The following is a 20,217-nucleotide window of genomic DNA, read 5'->3' as shown; positions in this document are numbered from 1 at the left end:
TATGACTGCTAAGACTCGGCCTGTGAGTTCTGTAATGGAGAGGCTCACTTTTTCACTGGCTCTCTATCACAGCCCTTTTTCTTTTTTAAATATAATTTTATTGAGGAAATTTTTAACAAGATAAAAACAATACAAATATTAGAAAAGAAACAAAGAAAATAAAAAAGAATAGTGAATAAGAAAATAGAAAAAGAAATCGAAAAGAAAAAAAGACAAAAAGACAAAAAGAAAAGATTATAAGGAAGTAGCTTCTGATCTTTTTGACAGCAGTTATAAATGCATTTATATTTTATCCCCTCTCTCTAATGTTACAACATAATTTCTTTCTTTCCAAAGCTACCCTTTCTAATCTTCAAACCCATAAATCACAAGTTCTTCTCTTTTTTCAGCAAAAAGTCCATAAGGGGTTTCCAGTCACTGATAAATGTAATTGTTGATCTTTCTCTAATCAAACAACATAATTTTGCCATCTCTGCTAGTTCTGTCAACTTTCTTTTCCTTTCCCCTTTCCTATTTCTTTTTCTATTTTCTTTCTTCACTATTTACTATTTTTCCTTGTTATCTTTACTTTCTTTCATGGTTTTTACTTTGTTAAAAATTTCTTCAATAAAAATTATATATGTATAAAAAAGAACCCAGTGTTCTCAAATCCATCAAGTTGTCACTCTTGATTTCAGCCTAACTGGAAGCTGACGGACTTTCACTTAATTTAAAAATTAATTTAAAAACGGTTCAAGCTTTCTTGACAGCTACATTTTTCTGTTCTCAGCAATGTGGGTTAGTTGCAGGGTGTCCCTAGTACTGTAGGTTGAAACAATATGAAAATGGCAGGCCCAACAGTGCAATCAGAGGAACATCCTTTTTGATGTGAATCACATTCAGCACACGTGTAAAAAGGAGCAGGGCTTTGATCACCTGGTTACACCTACCATTTTACGTCACTGACCTCTCCTTGAAGATATCCCTCGTTAGTTGCTGTTGCTATTACAAGGAACGAAAGTTTGCACTTGGTCAGATGCACACACAGTTTGCACTGGGTTTTTTTGTAACACAGGGCTGAAACCTGGCCTGGAAAATAAGTTGTGGATATATTCCCTAGTAAACACTTGTTCAAAATAGATTGGGAAAGGGGCCAATGTGAGACTTAAACCCATATGCGATCCTTCTCAGCCTACTATTGGAGCTCAGTACAATTCTGCTTCAAGCTATACTGGCCAGGATGCTTTACGTGTGTTATATGTGCCTTCAAGTCAGTCTTACTACTGATTCCATTCTCTTTCTGTTCTTCTCTACTCATTAATACCACTATCCATACTGATATTTGGACAAACCGCTATCCATATCAATCTCTTGACCCTTTGCAAGCAGCCTTTCAATAAATACTAAGGCAACAACAATCTCAACCTAGTTCCAGGCAATTTATGTCCAAGCCAGATGACCATAACACTAATACCACTATACAACCAGCTATTTCTCACTGGGATTGCCAACTATCTAATTATGCAACACTTCTATTCCCATCATAATACTCCAAATGATGAACAGGGATGGAATAACACCAAATTGCTCTCTGTATCTTCTGTTCTTATTGGCTTAGGTGGCTTTAAAGGGATATTAGACATGATCATGGAAAATAACTCCATCATCTATGATTACCAGTTACAATGGCAACATGATGGCTGTAACTTCTAACATCTGTAAGGCAGCATTTTGCAGCTGAAGATGCTGGCAGCAATAACAGGGGAGCTATTGCCCTCATGTCCTCTTCAAAGGCTTCCCTAAAACATCCAGGTGGTCATTATGAGAAGCAGAATTCCAGACTAGATTAGCTTTGGTAAAATCTAAGTGAGCTCCCCTTTTCTTATATTAACACACTTCTCATACAACTTTTTGAAAACACAAACATACACCTTGATATGAAATCCATGTACACTCAGTGGAATCTAACTTTGCAATATTGAGAAAACTGGCCAAAGTTTTGGGATGATGCCATAGTCTTCAAGAAAGGTTGCTTAAAATATCTGCAAAATATTAAGTATTCTTATTGTTTTGAAGAAAAATATGCTATTTTCTTCTACTTACTAAACTCCATAGAGTTTGGATTTTCTTACAACACTGGAAAGTGTCTTGATAACTTTTTTTTTTTTAATGTGTTCAGTCGATTCCTGGAGACTGCCTGGACAAGTCCCTGCAGTTTTCTTGGCAGGTTTTTCAGAAGGAATTTGCCATTGCATCCTTCCTAGGGCTGAGAGAGAGGGACTGGCCCAAGGTCACCCAGCTGGCTTTGTGCCTAAGGCAGGACTAGAACTCATGGTCTTCCAGTTTCTAGTCTGATGCCTTAACCACTACACCAAACTGGCTCTCATAATAATAGATGTATCTTTTGTTATCCACCCATAAGGTGCCTGCTACACACCCAGGCCTCTGTAATTTCCCAATCACTAGGTTCTTTCAACCAATGGTTGCCAACACTCACGTGGTAGTTTGTTGACACGCCAAGGAACAGAGTTTGTAACAAAGCCACGCTTGGAGGCCATGACAAGGACCCAGGTGCCCAAGCGATAGCTGATGGGGAGCATACTGATACCCTCATGATCAGTGGTGCCTGAAGCCAAAGATGTTTGGTTGCCATACACTTCCACAGCTGCCTGGGAAAGTGGGGATAAATCGCCATTTTCATACACTTGGACTTTGATCACCACCTCTGTAGAAGAGAGAGAGAACACAAAAGAGTACATGTTAGGATACAAATCTTTCTCCCTCTACCCCATGAATATTGACTATTTATGTACTTTTCATTATTCTTTCCAATCTTCCTTCGTAGTCATATTGCCAGATCCAGTTCAGTTAGAGATGTAGCAAAAATGCAACTAGTTAACAGTAATATGGGACATTCCATTTCCATTCCCTCTCTAAAGCCTCTATGTTCTATTTCATTAACATAATCAAGAACTCATGCAAAGGAAATTTACTTTAGACACAGGAGAACTCAAACAAACAAACAATACCTAGAGCAAAGCCAGTGATAAGCCATCATAAATGAAAATAAAATAATCAATCATTCTATTTCCCCAGTATGTGTTTTGTCTCATTGCATATCTTGTCATTCTTTAGTGCTCTACAGATCAGCAGGACTAGTTCCCATCAACCATTTCATTCTAGTCTTATATAAATATGATTGGTCACACATGGCAAAGATAATTCTGCTGGCTAGTTGCCTAACATATTCTTCCCATCCGGTGTGCAAACGGAAAGAAGATCTCTCAACAGAGACACTGATTCAACTCCATTTGGCTCTGAATCTCAGCTCCCTGGGGACAAGATTCCAGCTGGAAGGAAGTTACTGGATCAAGGTGGATCTGGGACAATCACTGCTATAGAGTACATTCAGATGTAGTTAGCTCCAGGGGAACAGGAAGCATGATGTGTTTTTCCAGTGTTATACATCTAACATAATAATCTTCCCTAATATGATGCTTCTAAATGTTCTGAAGTACAAATCTCATCATCTCCCAGTCAGACTAGACCCAGAATGCCTATGAGCAAGATCCAGGTAAAAGCTGCAGTCCTGTAACACTTAACAACACACACACAGCAGTTTAATGCCATTAGTAAACAATGTTGATTTTCAAACCAATGAACAAAATAAATCCCCCCAGATGAGTTTCTAGTTTCAATCATGGATAATAAATTAGTGCTCTTCCAGATGTTGCTGAACTACAATTCCCAGTAGCTCCACCAAACATGCTTACTTATGAAAGATGGGAGATATAATTCAAGAACATCTGGAGGGCCACAGGTTGTCCATTCCAGGTCTACATTTTGTGACAGGGAGGGATGAATATAGTAACATGGGGAGGAATAATGCTCACATATAGTCATAAGTATTTACATTCGTTTTCAACAGAGCATGACACTGAAAAATTGGGCTAAAACACATAAAAGATTTTTTAAAAGCGAGAGTAATGAAGCCATACAGCTGCTCTGCAAAATGGTTTCAGGAGTAAGAGGCAGCCAGGCAAATTGGTGGGCTCATTTAGGCAGCATGAGATATTTAACAGAATAAGAGAAGGACAAATGATATTTACCAGTCTTCCCCAAACCTAGTATCTTCCAAAACTATTGAATTATAGCACTCAGACAACATGACCAATGCTGGCAAGGGATGGTGGGAATAGTAGACCAAAACATCTGGAAAAAACCAAGCTGGGGCAGACTGTGATACGCATTCAAAAAGGAAGCATAGATATTTCCAGTTATCACAGTCAAATGAAATCAAAATCCACTGTAACTAATCCTATATCCAGGTTTTACTTTGAGACAGCTGTTTTCAGTAACAATCTAAAACCAATGCCATGATTGTTTTGATTCAGCTTGAGGGTAACACTATTCCCAATGTGAGCAAATGCTAGGGCTTACCACAGGTGAAACCAACTGCCAGGGATGTAAAAAAAATATCAAGATGGCATCTGCAAAACTGAAGACCCACCCATTTTTTACATACGACACTTGTACTCACAGGACTGCTTTCTCCTGCCTGTATTGACCTGACCTACTGCAGCACTGAGGAGAAACTCCTTGTGGTCCCATGCTTCTAGGAGATAGGGGAAACTGAAGCTAGAAGGTGCTATTTCTCAGAGGCAGTGATAGTGCTGTGGAATGGACTCCCTGCACAGATCAAGCTAGTCCCCTCCTTGAAGGCTCTCAGTAGGTTGTTAAACATTGAGCTTTTCTAGAGAGTGTTCCAGTGATGTTTACCCAGTGTGCCATCTCTTTTTTACCTTCTATTTTTGTTATTTTTATGGTTAATGCTCTATATTGGTTGTTTATTTTATGATTTAGTTTGTTTTTGATGTTTTCATCATGACATGGATATTTTAATTTTTTGCATGCTATGTAAACCTCAAGGGTCATCAGATGGAGCCAAGTTAATAGATTTGGTAAACAAATAAAACTTTACAATCGTTTGTAAATCACTCAGGGTTTTACCCTGGAGTAAGGAATAGGCAGGGTGCCTTGAGTGACTCCATCCCATGAGACTTTGGCAAGCTCCAATATGGTCCCGGTTAAGAACTGCAGAGCACGGCATGCACAGTACTAGTCATCTGTTGTGTCAGCAACTCTGCTCAGAGAAGAATCCGGTTCTGTGCCCCCACCCCAAACACCTGGCAACTTCCCACAGTTAAAATGCTTGTGCCAGCCCAAACTCCACCATTTCTGAGACTACACTTCCATCACCATGGCAACAGCCTCATTTGTCCTACAAAGTATTTCCCGCCCTTCAAGTTACACTTAGGACTAGATAGCAGCATAAGCATTTTTTTTCCTACCCAACTACTGTAGATGTGAATAACCTCTTCTTTATTGCTGGAATTTGTTGCCATAGGAACTGCATCCAAGAGCAAGGCCTAAGCCACATCTTTCAGCAGGCCCTGGAGTAACCATGGTGTAGAACAGTAGTTTCCTTAGCCATAACTGCATGATTTTGTTTACTTTTTCACACTTTTTAATTATTTTGTGTTCACAGTGGGTAGGTGAGATAAAAAGGTAGACCCCTCCCTTCCGCATTATATGCTTACAGATGAAAAAAGAAGTCATTTCAGAATGTACAATGCTGTAATCTCCAAGACTTTCTAATTAAGATTTAAATAAAATAAAATAAAATAATAGGGCCACCACATCTGGGCTGTAAAATCCAGGTGGGTCCTAAATGGCAGCAGAGGATTACAATTTTCTTCTCCTCTTTGCTCCCACCTAGTGGTCATCTGCAGTTTTGCATCCCGGATGTGGTAACTGTAAACCTGTGAATAAAGGAATACTGGGATTTTCCTACACCACCTCCTGAAATTAAACCTTTAAAATCCACTAATCAGTCATTACCAGTGTAAGATTCCCTTCCCTTCCTGCACATTTAAAAAAGTGAAGTAAAGCCATGCTTGAAATCCCCCTCCCAAGGAGAGGGAAAGGCAGAAGAGAGAAGAAGTGCCCCCAAGGGGAAGAGACTGCTAGCTGATTCCTGACCTATGTTCCCTCTAAGATGTGCATTTTATCCTATGCATGCACACTACTCATCAAACCCATGCGCATGATAAAAAAAAATTGAGCACACACAAAATTAAGTTATCCCACAATAATAATAATAATAAATTTAGGCACTATAAAACTCTGGGCTCACAACTCGTGAGGAGTCCTGCACAAGCTTGCTGTCTTGGCTTAACTGCAGCAGTGAGGGTTATCTGGCACCACCACGGTGCAGACCAAGCAAGAGCTCCTGGGGGAAGTGCCTTTTGCCCAGGACATCAGGCAGGCAGGTCCTAACCTGCTCTGGATCATGCCCAACTAGAGACACAGAGCCTCCTGTGCATGAAGGTGAACCTCCCTCCTCTTTGGAAAAAAGGTTTAATTAATATCTGTTGAGTTTCAGGCTGCACAAGGTCCTTGATCATTGTTAACTTTATAGCAATTTCAGTTTTTAAATTGATAATAAATAAATAAGTTCAGAATGCATCTAAAGGAGGAGGAAAGAATAGGAAAATGATAGAGAGGGGGCTATCTAAATGTTTTTGTACAATGCTTTTCTTTTTCTTTCCTTTAAAATTTTTCATTATGCTATCAAGAAAAAAATGCTTACAAAAATATTGATTGCAATATCAGTAATCAGTGACTAGTGAGTTTATGTTATAATCTGCAAGTATGTACGGACGCGGTGGCGCTGCGGGTTAAACCGCTGCGCTGCTGAGCTTGCCGATCGGAAGGTCGGCGGTTCGAAACCGCGCGGCGGGGTGAGCTCCCGTTGCTCGTCCCAGCTCCTGCTCACCTAGCAGTTCGAAAGCATGCAAATGTGAGTAGATCAATAGGTACCGCTTCGGCGGGAAGGTAACGGCGTTCCGAGTCGTCATGCTGGCCACATGACCTGGAAGTGTCTATGACAACGACGGCTCCAAGGCTTAGAAACGGAGATGAGCACCGCCCCCTAGAGTCGGACACGACTGGACTTTACGTCGAGGGAAACCTTTACCTTTACCTATGTACTTGCAGACCCAGCTTGGTGTATGGGTTAAGGCACCAGGCTAAAAACTAAGAGACTGTGAGTTCTAGTCCTGCCTTAGGCACAAAGCCAGCTGGGTGACCTTGGGCCAGTCACTCTCTCTCAGCCCTAGGAAGAAGGAACTGGCCAGTCACTTCTGAAAAATGCAGGGGGCGGTCATCAGGAGTTAAAAAATGACTTGAAAGCACAACCTTTGAGCATATATGTGACATACTATTATATTTTCTAGTTTCTATACTATACTTTACCTAAGAAATATGCAAACATGTCAATATGTGGGTATTATATGTATTTGCAATTTACTTGTATACTTGTATTGCAGTGCACAAATCTGTACTTGGTTTGGGAAAAGCTGCACAAAACAATTTTTTTCTGTAAACAATGTATCAGAAATTAGAGAGAATATTGTTGCTGTCTGCTGCTGATTCTTTCCTAAAGGTTTCTAATTGCCCAGTATGATAGCAGTTTTTCTGGTTGTCAAAACCCATGAACAGAAAGCAAGGGCTTACACCAGTCAAAAGGGGAGGAAGAGAGGCATTGCATGTGAAGGAAGCACATATGTGTATAGAGATCCAGGATTTGAGCATGAGCAGTCAATCAAGAAGATTTGGGTAAGAATACTGTACAAGGAAAAGGAAGCAACAGTGATGTTATTGAAGGGTTGGTATGCTATTTATTTATTTAATTAATTAAATTCTCTCCCGCCTTTATTTATTTATTTTATAAATAACTCAAGGTGGTGAACATACCTAATACTCCTTCCTCCTCCTATTTTCCCCACAACAACAACCCTGTGAGGTGGGTTGGGCTGAGGGAGAGTGACTGGCCCAAGGTCACCCTGCTGGCTTTCATGCCTAAGGCGGGACTAGAACTCACGGTCTCCTGGTTTCTAGCCCAGCACCTTAACCACTAGACCAAACTGGCTCTTTATAGACCTATAGACCACCAAGTCAGGCAGAAAAGATTAGGAAAGCAATACAGTGTTGTAGAGCAGGTAGCTTATTTTGAATCAAAGTTCAATATTGGGAAATGGCTGTGGAAAATATACAATGCTGAAAAAAGCCTTCCTAGACCAGGCGATAGAACCTGCAGGGAGGTCAGATGTGGTAATAATAGGAGACTACATCTGTTGGAATATCACTGTCCAGGACTGCAAGGTCCCCAACATTCCTCAGAGGTCTTGCTGGCTGCTTCATTTTCTACCTAATTAAAGAGGTAAAAGCAGAGGGCACTTTGGGTAGAAAGGACCACCATATCATTTTGGGTTTTAGGGTGCTACGTAATGAGAAATGGTAACTTCCCAGTTCTAGAAGAATCCATTTCAACAAGTTTAGAGAAGTATTAGACAGGATCCCAAGAACAGAAATCCTCAGGTCAAAGGAGGATTGGGACCTTTTTGAAAATAAGATATTGGAGGTACAATTGCACACAATTCCAATGAGAAGAAAAAAAGGGGGCGCAGTTTAGGAAACTACTGTGGATGTATAGGGAGCAGTTCATTTGTAAGCATTTAGAAAAGAATGCATTGCTTGGCAGGATGGGTTTATCAAAACAAGTCATCCCAAATCAACCTGATCTCCTTTTTTGACAGTAACAAGTTTAGTTGACCACAGGAATGTGAAGGACCTGGAATTTAACAAAGTATTCCATGAAATCCTAGTAATGAAGATGGCAACATTTTGGCTGGATTATGCTAACATTAGATGGATACCGAGCTGGTTAAACAATTGTACTCAACATGTAATGTCAATGGCTCCACATCAAGTTGGAAAGTGCCAAATGGCATACCAGAGAACTCTGTTCTAGGCTTAGTTCTGCTCAAAATATTTGTAAATAACTTGAATGAGGAATTAGAAAATATGATTATCAAATCTGCAGAAGACACAAAGGCAGTGGGGATAGCAAACATCTCAAAGGACAGTATCAAGGAGGATCTGAACAAACTGGAACAATGGGCAAAAACCAGGAAGCTGAGAAATGCCACGTCCTCATTGGGATTGAAAATCATGTAAGGCATGAGTGCATGATGGAGGAGACCTGGGCAGCAGTACGTGGTGTCTTGGTGGGTCACAAACTGAACAAGAACCAGCAGTTTGATACAGCTGCAAACAAACAAAAACTTCAAACCCAAATTCAATCCTAAACTGCATCTACAGAAATATAGTGTCAGGATCAAGAGAAGTCATAGTTCCTCCCTATTCCACATTGGCTAGACCACACCTAGCACATTGCATCCAGTTACGGGCCTCAGATTTTAGGAAAGACATTGACAAACTGGAGCATGTCCAGAGGAGAGCAACCAAGATGATAAATGGCTCGGAAGAAAAAAACTTATGGCAAATGGTTGAAGGCATCCAGAATGTTTCACTAAAGAAGAGAGAACTGCAGGAAGACATATCTATCTTCAAGTATCTAAAGGGCTCTCACAGAGAAGATGAGAAGACTTGTTCAGTATTGTTCCAGAACACAGAACAAAAAAATTAACAGGTCTAAATTACAAGGAGGTTTCCAACTGAACATCAGGAAGAACTTCCTAACATTAAGAGCTATTCAATAATGGAACATAGTGACTTGGGAGATGGTGAACTCTTCTTTGTTGGAAGTATTCAAGCTGGATTGCCAGCTATCAAGGATGCTATAATGGTGGATTCCTGCAGTGGGCAGAAGGCTGGATTAGGTGATCTTCAAGATCTCTTCCAACCCTTAGGTACTATGCTGCTATGAGAAGAAGAGATTAGGAATGCAATACAGTGCTGTGGAGCTGGGAGTTTATTTTGAATTGAAGTTCAGTATTGGGAAATGGCTGTGGAAAATATGCAGTGCTAACTATCAGATACAGTAATACATGATAACTTGGTAATGTATTATAACTGAGCACATACACAATTAATAACAAATCAGAGCACCCATGATACTTGCAGTAATGATGTTAGATATACATGTAATTAATCTTCATCACAAAAATTTAAAAAAACTTCATTTGAGGATTAAGAAAAAACTTAGCTCAGAAAGTATGGCTTCTGATTAGGTTTGAGCTTCAGGATGTTTCTCAGAATTATTAATAAAAAGACCAAGTCTGCCCATGCAAATATGTTGCTGTACTCTCAAACCTTCATTACAGACAACTCCTAACACTAACAGCCAAAAGGGTTCACTCAGATAGTTCAACTTTTCTTCTTTGACTGATTTTTTTTCTGGAAAGAAAAATGATGGAAGAATTGAAGGAAAAGATAAAGTTATAAGTAAGGAACAGACGACAAATATTACTATGACTCAAAAATTTGATGAAGAAGATTTTGATAAATAAAAATCTCATTTGAAAGCACCTCTAGAAAGTTTCCAAGGGAACTGAAAGTGGGTGGAGATAGTGATTCCCCAAAGAACAAACACTGACTTTGTCTCACTGAACCAAGCATTCTTGAACATCTCTGTTGTTCCAGAAATATTCAAAATTGTTTAGTATTGACAAAACTCAAAAGGGCATTACTTCCAACAGCAGTGATCCTCTCTTTCAAATCCTTGGATCAAAAATAGCATTTTCTCTAGTTTCAGTCACCAGCATCATGTCACACAAACACCGGAATTCAGGTCACCCCCCCACCACCACAAGCATTCCTAATCTATTATCTCCAGGCTATTTCCCTTGCTTCCTTTGGCATGGCATGGTTTCTGTCCAATGCTTCAAAGTGTGCCCCTGCTTCTTTTCATTCTCGTATCCCCACCCTACCTGCACTGCACTGCAGACCATACATTATCTCCAAATTACACCATCACTTTTCTCTCCTTTAGAATTACAGTTTGGACAAGCCTATATGACAATCCTGAATCAGTCAACAGTCAGGGTTTTCCTCCAAAAGGGCTGCAGAAGAATCTGGGTGAAGATATTAGAAACAGATTTCAGGAAACGTTGCCAATTAAGAGCATTCTGTGCTTTAACATTATGAATGAGTGGGGACCCATATCAAAATCTGCCAGGCAATAACCAGTCTTAAAGCTGGTACAGTAACCTTCTGAAATACGGAAAAGGAAAGCTATCTCTTACTTCCCTTTGAAATCAGAAGACTTTAAAAGCACCATTGAGGGATAAATTGTTGAACTCACATCAAAAGGTTTCAGGCAATCTCGGAACAGCTCAACAAACACAATGTGTTTTCAATGCTTTACAATTATTAATTGATAAGGTACTTGTAATCTGTCTCACACATAACCTGCATCTGCATAACCGACCTGTCTTCCCCTCCCTTCCTTCCCCCGCTTATCCCAATTTAAATCCTCCACCAGTTTAGCCACTCTATGAATCTGATGAAGTGAGCCCATGAAAGCTTATACCCTTTAATAACAACGTTAGTGAGAAAGATTTCCCTTGAAATCAAATTGTATAAAGTAATAAAGTTTTTTAACCCAGCAAGCTACATCTGCAAAATTCCATCTTCACCTCTAGAATATTGTATCTTTTGTTTGTCTGAAATCTTCAACTCGCTATGATTTAGCTGACTTAAATAGTCATCAGGCCTGCACAGGTCCCTGTCACACCATTTGTATTTCTTTCCTTTGAACGACCAATGCTTCTCTGCATGCAAGCATGAAGAAACTACTCCATTATTTTAGGATAGTCCTATCAATTCCAATAAGATGGGACTAACTGAACTAGAAGGAACTAGTGGGATGTAACACATTTTTGCAGCATATTCCCAATGCTTTTCCTCTTGTCATGGGGTATGTATGTGAGAGAACCAGGAGTAAATAAAGAGATAAAGGACATTTTGCTGCTGTGCTATTATTTCCCTGCGCTGCTATATTACAGTTTAGAGCCGTGAACCCCACACTGAAACATATGTTTTTATGTATATAGCTTTATATCCATATATAGGATAGACACATTCCAGTGAGTAGGAAAATGAAGAGATGTCTTGTTTCCTCCTGAAATATCCCTGTATATTTCAGATACAGACAGAGAGAGTTGTAAACTCCACAGCATGCATCTTGAATTCCAGTCATGCTTATTATTCTTTTCTGGGGGCTTGAGCAGATCAATTCCTTCTTTTATATTTTCTTTTATAAGAGGCATGTAAACACATGAACTTGCCACCCTACATTCTATGCAATCTGCATGTTATTCATAAGAGGCAATATATCCAACTCTTTTTTTCTATGCATTGTTCTTGCCAACTGTGGTTCAAACAGGCTGTGCTGTGGGAAAAGGCACGGCAGGCAGGCAGTCTGTTGGAATCTCCCTTGGGACAGCTGCAGGCAGTCTCTAAAACCTTCCTTCCATCTTGCTGCCTGTTTAGCAAGCCCTGAAGGGTATTCAAACAATCAGTCCTGAACCTCTTGTTACATGGCAGCAGCGTAGCTTGTGATTCTGGCACTTGTCCCTGGAGTCAAGAGAGCAAGCCTGGTGGTAGGTAGAGTATCAGGTAAGCTCAACGAGGAGGAGGCACCTACGACTAGAGGAACAAATTGCACTGCACTCCACCTAGCTGTGAAGTGCATGAGAGCATACAGTCAGAGTTCCTGACACTAATCAGCAGGGAAGACTTAAGACAGATCTACACATTCCATTAATTGACTTCAGGATAACTGGCTAACCATTCTTGAAGGACACACACACATCTTCTCATTCCTATCATATAGTCAAGGCCAACTAACTTTGGGGTTTTCTGATCCAAGGTGGACGTAGTGTTTTTCATCTTCTCCCAGCAGAAGCTCTGCTATCCTTGTGGTTTTTGTCACTTTGGAAGTGACTAGGGTGAAGAAGTGGCAAGGGCTGGGAACTGTCCAGCTCCTACTGGCAACTTTCAGTTGCTGGGAGCATATTTAACTGGTTGACCTCTTTCTTTTAGCGGTATAGTAAGGACCTGGTCTACTGCTGTCTCTTGCTATCATGGAATCCCTAGAAAAACTGGTAGACCAGGACCTCTCTAAAGTGAGTTGTAAAGATTCTAATGAATGGTTAAACCTGCTATTCGGGCCATCTAACAAAACCTGCCTCCTTTCCCAACCCCAGCTCACATTAGTGGGAGAGATTGATAGGTTTGTTTTTTTTTGGCAGCTGGGAAAAGCACCAATTGCTGCACCTTAACTCGCCCAACAGTAAACTGTTAGGAAAGTGCCATTTGCTAGCCTAGTTACCAAGGCAGAGTAGACACTAGCTATGTTGACAGAGCAAATTAAAGTTGGCATACTTTACGGTATCTCACAGACTGAAGTAAACCGCATTAAGCTGACTATCTGGATGTGCCTTTAGCCAAGGTAGTGGAAATAGCAGGTACACTGAAGAAAGTGACCATGAAGACCTTGATTTTATAGGAAACTAAAACGAAGTCTAGTTAAACACATACCTTGGATTCAAAAAAGAAGATTTCAATAAACTCAGAGCAATGATATTTAGGATCCATGGCAGGAGAATCTAATGGGAAAAGGGACTCAAAATTGGTAAGAGTTCGTAAAGTAGATGAACACAACAGTAAACAATTCTACTGAGAAGAATTGAGAATAGAAAAATGTGGCTCCAAAATGCTGATTGAAGATTTGAAAAGATAAAGGATACATGAAGGAAATAGAACAAGTGTCTTGTCACAAAGGAAGAATACAGGCAGATAGCCCAGTACTGCAGAGCCGGTATCAGGAAAGCTAAATCTCAGGATGTAAAGACTAACTAAAAATAAAAAATCCAAAAAACACCTTTTTCAGATATGCTCAAAATAGAAAAAGCAAAGATCAGTGTATCAGCTGCTCAGCAAGGAAGGCAAGATACTAACAAGTTAACTATGTAAATATCCCAAAGAATTGTGAAGAACAGGATGAAGGGGAAAGATTGACACTTCAGATCGACAGAAACATGATTAGAGAACACCTCTCTACTTTGAGTTTAAATCTCTCAGATCAGATGAACTGCATCCTGGAGGAATGAAAGAACTAGCTGATGGTCTGACCAAACCTTTACCTATTTATCTTTGAGAAATCCTCGAGAAGAGTCACATAACTGGAGAAGAGTATTGCTTCTACCTACAGAAAGAGGAAAAGGAAACTCCAGCAGACCAGTCAGTCTATAATGATATATGGGAAGATTCCAGAGTAGATCAAGAAAGAGATTGATCTTCAGGCACCTTTAAAACAAAGCAGAAATTATAAGAAATCACAAGGAAGTGGTCTAGAACAAATTAATTTTATCACCTTTTTAAAAACTGAATAAATTTCCTTAATAGATTGTGGAAATGTAGACATAACTCAACATCAGCAAAGCATTTTCAGAGTACCTCATGACACTGATTAGTAAAGTAGGTAAAGGATGGCCTGGATGACATGACAATTAAATAATTATTCTACTCTGTTATGCATAGGTCAGAACCCACCACAAATAATAGGTCCAGTTCTGGGTATTACACTGTAATAAGGATCCAGATAAACTGAAACAGTTTTGATGAAGGGCAATGAAGAGGACAAGAACTTAAGACCTATGAAGAGAGACTGAATGAGCTATACATGTATAACCTGGACAAGACACTTAAGGAGGAGATAAGGTAGCATCTATCAAATGCATGAAAGGAAGTCACACAGAAGGTCAAGACCTGTTCTTTTGTATTCCAGGGTGCAGGAAATGGAATAATAGACTTCAGAGAGAGGAAGACAGATTCTGATACATCATTAGGAAAAAAATTGTAACAGTGAGAGCAGTCCAACCATGGAACCCACCGAGAGATGGTAGGTTCTTCTTCATTAGCTGTGTTCAAGTAGCAGCTACACAGTAATCTTTCTGAGATGGTTTAATTTGGAGCTTTGCACTGAGTAAAGGGTTAGCTTTGATGGCCTGAATGGCGCCTTCCAACTGTGATTCTACCATGGGTTTGCTAACAAGCCTTGAATCAGCAGGGGCATATTTACCAGCAGAGTCACAGTAATTTCATCATGTGGCAGATCTCATAATCTGCCTGACCTGGTTTGTGTGTGTTTCCTTCCTTCCCTCCCTCCCTCCCTCCCTATGCCTAGGGAATAAGAGAAAACCCTTCCCTAATTTTTGGATAGGGTCCAAACTGGACACTGAACCAGGTAGGAATGACAATACTGAGAACCCACCATAAAAAGTTGCATGGGAACTGAGGCATTGTTCAAGTAGCTATTTCCAGAATATCTTAGAGAAAAAAATGTGGTGGTTTAATTAGCCTGCTGCTTTCTGCTATTTCTTTGTGTCTAGAACAAATGGAATGAATCTCAAAATGTGACAGTCCTAATGGGAAGAAGAATGGTAGCAAATCCAACAGCCCCACCCTCCAACCATATAGCAGGCAGATTTTTGCAGTTGAAGAATGCTGTTGGATTCAGATGATTCCCAGATGTTCATCTTGCTTCAGCTACAAGCAAAATTCCAATGGCCTAATCTACTTTTCCAGGCTCCAGAGGGGCCACAGCTTGGGTAGAACGAACAGCCTTCACACATGGGGAAGAAAGAAGACAAGAGACTATACCCAGAGATGGTTAGAAAAGCAGCAGCAGCCAAAAGCTGAATGCCACATGCAAACACTTCAGCAGCTGCTACCATAAAATCGCTGTCATGGAAGTTGAAATGCTGGCATTTGCTATTTATTAGGTCTATCATACTGTATGCTTGGAGGAGCTGTCTTTTCCATAAGCCTACAAGCTGTTCTGTACCACTAGTGGTGGCCTTTAAAAACTGGGATCCCTCCCTCCAGGCCATACAAGTCCTACCACACAGTATTCTTCCCAACCAGGCCACACCCTCTGCCACTGGACGTCCTGACATACTTATTGGTTGCAATTCTTATGGCACCCGGGAGGTGTGCCTTCCCTGTCACTATGCCTGCCCTTTAGCCCCCACCCAAAAATCTGGATGGCCCTGACCCTGCTGGCTTTTAGGAGGGCCTTGAAAACCTGGCTCTTCCCATGGGCACAGGGCCAGGATGTTGCACTAACCCCCTACATGATGTGTATTTGGAGTCTGTCTTATGCAACATAATGTTTTTATAGCTGTGATAAAAAAGAAAAAAAATTTTTTGTTTCTTCCTAGATTGATGTTATTGATGTTTTAATCCTCTTGTAAGCCACTCAGAATTACTTGATGAGTGGGTGGCCTCAGAACTGGAAGAATTATTTAATTAAATAAAATTCTGGCCAAAGTTTCCTTACCAGTTTCTGGGAAGATTTAAGTAGCTTGAAATATCAGGCATAAAACACTGTCTCTTATTCATGCATCTTTCACTCAAAATGGAATGAATGAGATCAGTTTCTAAAAGGTGACAAAAATAAGTTAAGGCCTCTCTATAGACTGAAAGCAGTAAATCCATATATTTGCTATCACATGCTGGGGTGAGTCAGTAGGAAATAACTTCTATGTGTTTTCATTTTATCAACTGCTAGCTATTTTAGAAATAACGCTCCTCATTCATCTGTATCGCACTTTTCTTGAAGCCCCCACAATAATTTCTTCATGGTCCATTTTTATTAGAAATCAGTTTTTAATTTAGAAATGTTAGTTGTTATTAGAAATTATAAAAGTGCTTATGCCTTCACTAAGTCTTCTATAAGCATACTTCCAGGTTAGATAAACTGCAAAATCTGGGCTGGATCTCTTTTCAAGACATCAGTGACAAATATTGCCATAAATTGTTACATCAAAATGCACCAGAATGATATGATGGCCAATTTTATTTCCTAAACCTTTGGAAGATATAATTGTTCACATGTATAGTAACTTGGCTTGTTTATATTCTTTACTGATATAGCCCAAATACTGTGTCAACAGACCTCAGGACACTGAGATTTGGTGTACTGGTGTATTATTCTGGTCCTCACCGTTTGCCTACCTTGGTTCATAATACCTGCTAGTGGATGGCTGTAGGAGGAGAGCTGTGTTAGTCTATGATGAAAAAAAAAAAGGACTCTGGTAGCACCTTTTCCAACTAACAAATTTTATTAAAAGGCATACGCTTTCATGAGCTGCAGCTCACTTTATTAGATGATGGATGGTTGAATCCTAAGGGTTACAAATATCACTGTCTCTGAGGCAGTAACACTCACTGTATTTATGGAGGCACCTATGCCCAGCAGCTCCTGAAACAGGCCAGATGGGACCCAAAAGATTTTGCTAACTACTGACTAGTCCTTTTGGGGGAGAGCGTTCAAGTGACTTCAACCTCATTCCTGGCTGACATTGATCTCCATTCATAACTATCTCATTAGCAGACTGCCTGATAAGAAAATGTATATATTAGCTGAAAGGTGAAAGGTCCCTCGTGCAAGCACCGAGTCATGTCTGATCCTTTGGGGGGATGCCGCTTTCGCGATGCTTTCTTGGCAGACTATATCGGGGTGGTTTGCCATTGCCTTCCCCAGTCATCACCTTCCCCAGCAAGCTGGGCACTCATTTACCGACCTCAGAAGGATGGAAGGGTGAGTCGGCCTGAGCCGGCTACCTGAGAATCCAGCTTCCGCTGGGATCGAACTCGGGTCGTGGGGAGAGTTTCAGTTGCAATACTACCGCCTACCACTCTGCACCATATGAGGTATATTAGCTGGATACCCTTCAAATATAATGTCTGCAATGGAAACTAGATGTAGTAGAAAGAAAATACCAGATTCCTATCAGATACTGTAAATGTAAACCAGATTTGTTTGAAGATGACTGATATATCTAAATAGATTTGAGCCTAGATATTATCCAGGATGTTTTAAACTCTTTCGAGGAAATACTAGATGCAATAAATAAACACATCAAGTAGTTAATCTGTAATAAGACACATACTGGGTGAAAACCTATCTAGAAACCACCTGATCTCAGTAACCTTGCATTCCATGACCACATCACTGATGTTTGGGTTTCCAGAGCTATGGATAGTCAATAGTAAGGAAATGAGGGCTAATAGTTACTTATAAGACCCAGCATGCAAAAGAGGCTTTAGGGTCATATGCTGGACACAAATTATCACTGGGGGAAAACCATCAGTGAGAGATGGTGGCAGCCACAGCCACATTTATCAAGCTAGGTAGTCTTATTCCAACTCATTACTTAAGATGGTGTATGTTCTTTACAATTACCTATCTGCACTGTATGCTTTGCTGGGCTGAAAGAGCACTTCGACGTAAACATAGTGTGCCTACAATCTTACCATCTTGTCTTCCCCTTTACTCTGCTCCATTATTACCTCCTATCCCACATACTTCAATTATGGAAGCATGGAACACTACTATCACTCCAAATTGCACGAGATTTATAATGCACAGATCTTTAATTGAAAGCAACATTGCTCAGAGTATTTATGATACACATACTAATTACAGAGGGAAAACTGAGGGCAAGAGACTTGTCTATTAACAATTCAAGAAAATTTGCAATTGAATTAGTACTGGGCTACCTCCTTTCATTAAACATTTCACAATGTCTTTGAAAGCTCACCTCTGAAATCTGTTTGCAATACTGTACCAGAATTAAGTCCTGGACAATAGCAACAAAGCAAAGAGTATCTAAGTGCATTTGGAAGGACTCTCTTTTGATCACTAAATAACTGCAACTATAATCATAAGGATTATAAAGAACAGGGGATCCATAATAAAGAGGGTGCCTCCCAAGCAAAGTGCTGCAGATTTGTAGAACAAAAGCAGAGGGACAATGAGCTAGTTTCACAGAAATTCTAGCCTTTGAAGCAGAATTTAATTTGGAATTGAGACTTTCAGAGCAATTTATTGAATAAGGAAACATGGAACTAACTAAGGCAACATGGCAGCCAGCTAAGGAAACACTGCCAGGGGCTACTGCTACTGTAGGGACAGGAAATTTTAATGACATGACAGTTCAACCAGCCTGCACCAAACTCATGCTAAAGTACCCAAGTGTTTTTTAAACACAGCACAGTAAAAGCAGCTCAGAAAGTATAATATTCCACTATTTTATTGTGCATATTTTATAGTCCAAGAGACATTTACACAAAACCCACAACTAATGTCAAAGGATATTGATGAATTAGCATTGCTGCTGCTTTTACTGAATTGTGAATAGCTTTGACTCTAGGTAACATACAACTTTAAACCTAATATAATCTAAAGATGTTAAATCCCATGTCTTCCCAAATATCAAATGAGGACAGAATCTGGCCCAGGCACAGAGTGATGGACTATTCCTAGTTCTGTTTTTGTAAACAAAGAAAACCAGAATGAGCACATCTCCAGTTTGGTATAAAGTTGCACAGGTGAGCCTTCCTTTTTAAAACCAGACAGATACTCCGTTTGTCAAGATACTTTCTTTTCTTTATTCGTCCTACAAAAACACACAATGCAAGACCAGGCTGGAGGAGCGCGTGGCTTACAGCCAACCATTCTTACTAGAGACGTTGTTGATATATGAATTGGCTGGAGTGGCTCTCAGGCACAGCAGGTGCATGGGCAACCTGCAGGTAAGGGGGTGGAACCGGTTCTTCCAAAATGTAATGCAGTTCTAGGGAAAACAAGTAGATTTCCAGAAATCACAGAGTCTATTATCTCCTTGTTGAGATAAAAGTGAAATGACAATTTATTTTGTACAGCATACAAGGAAGAGTTGTCACATCTACCCACTCATGCTCCAGGGAGCACAAGCTCACATAAAGGTTTAATTATTTCCATCACCCATATACAAAAATCTGCAGCTCACCAGCCAGAACAAACAGGACCTCTGTTTCTGTTCTGCGATATGGACCAAGACATAAACATCAAGGACATGGAAGCCACTGAAATCTAGTGAGGTGCAACTACACGAAAGCAACACAGACTCATATCGTGCTGCCAGACTCTTCTGATTTTCAGACTCATTCGGTGCCACTCCTCCAGGGACTTCATTGCTGCTCTCTCCCACCAGCACAAGGGGATGCTTTCCTGTGGGGTGCTATTTCATAAATGGCCACAGACACTCTAGGGCACATGCCATATTCCAAGTGAGGATCCCCTGCTGGATGTACATGGTGCCAAGAAGGAAGAAAAAGGCGGGGACCCAGAATTAAGTTATTGTGCCACTTGGAAAAATACAACCTTGGCTATCAAATAGGGATGGATAGAGGAAACAAAAGTAAGTGGGAGATAGAAAGGTGGACACAGAAAGATAGAGTGTTAGATAAATAGATTAAATTAAACTGACAGGTTCAGCCTACATGTGTTTGAATACCACAAATTGGACATATCTTGTT

The 20,217-nt window shown here is 40.2% G+C and overlaps 1 protein-coding gene across 1 annotated transcript in view; it reads right to left on the bottom strand.

Annotated features, from left to right (window-relative positions):
• Positions 1–20,217, bottom strand: part of FAM171A2 (family with sequence similarity 171 member A2) — a 43,666-nt gene that overhangs the window by 22,070 nt on the left and 1,379 nt on the right. Inside the window, exon 2 of the mRNA XM_063300533.1 lies at positions 2,477–2,704. Within this exon, the coding sequence (XP_063156603.1) occupies positions 2,477–2,704 (228 nt within the window). The remainder of the gene's footprint in view (positions 1–2,476; positions 2,705–20,217) is intronic.

The sequence above is a fragment of the Candoia aspera genome, chromosome 4, assembly GCF_035149785.1.
Source record: "Candoia aspera isolate rCanAsp1 chromosome 4, rCanAsp1.hap2, whole genome shotgun sequence".
Lineage (NCBI taxonomy): Eukaryota > Metazoa > Chordata > Lepidosauria > Squamata > Boidae > Candoia > Candoia aspera.
Note: the sequence above shows the minus strand (reverse complement) of the source record. Positions and strands in the feature narration are given on the sequence as shown.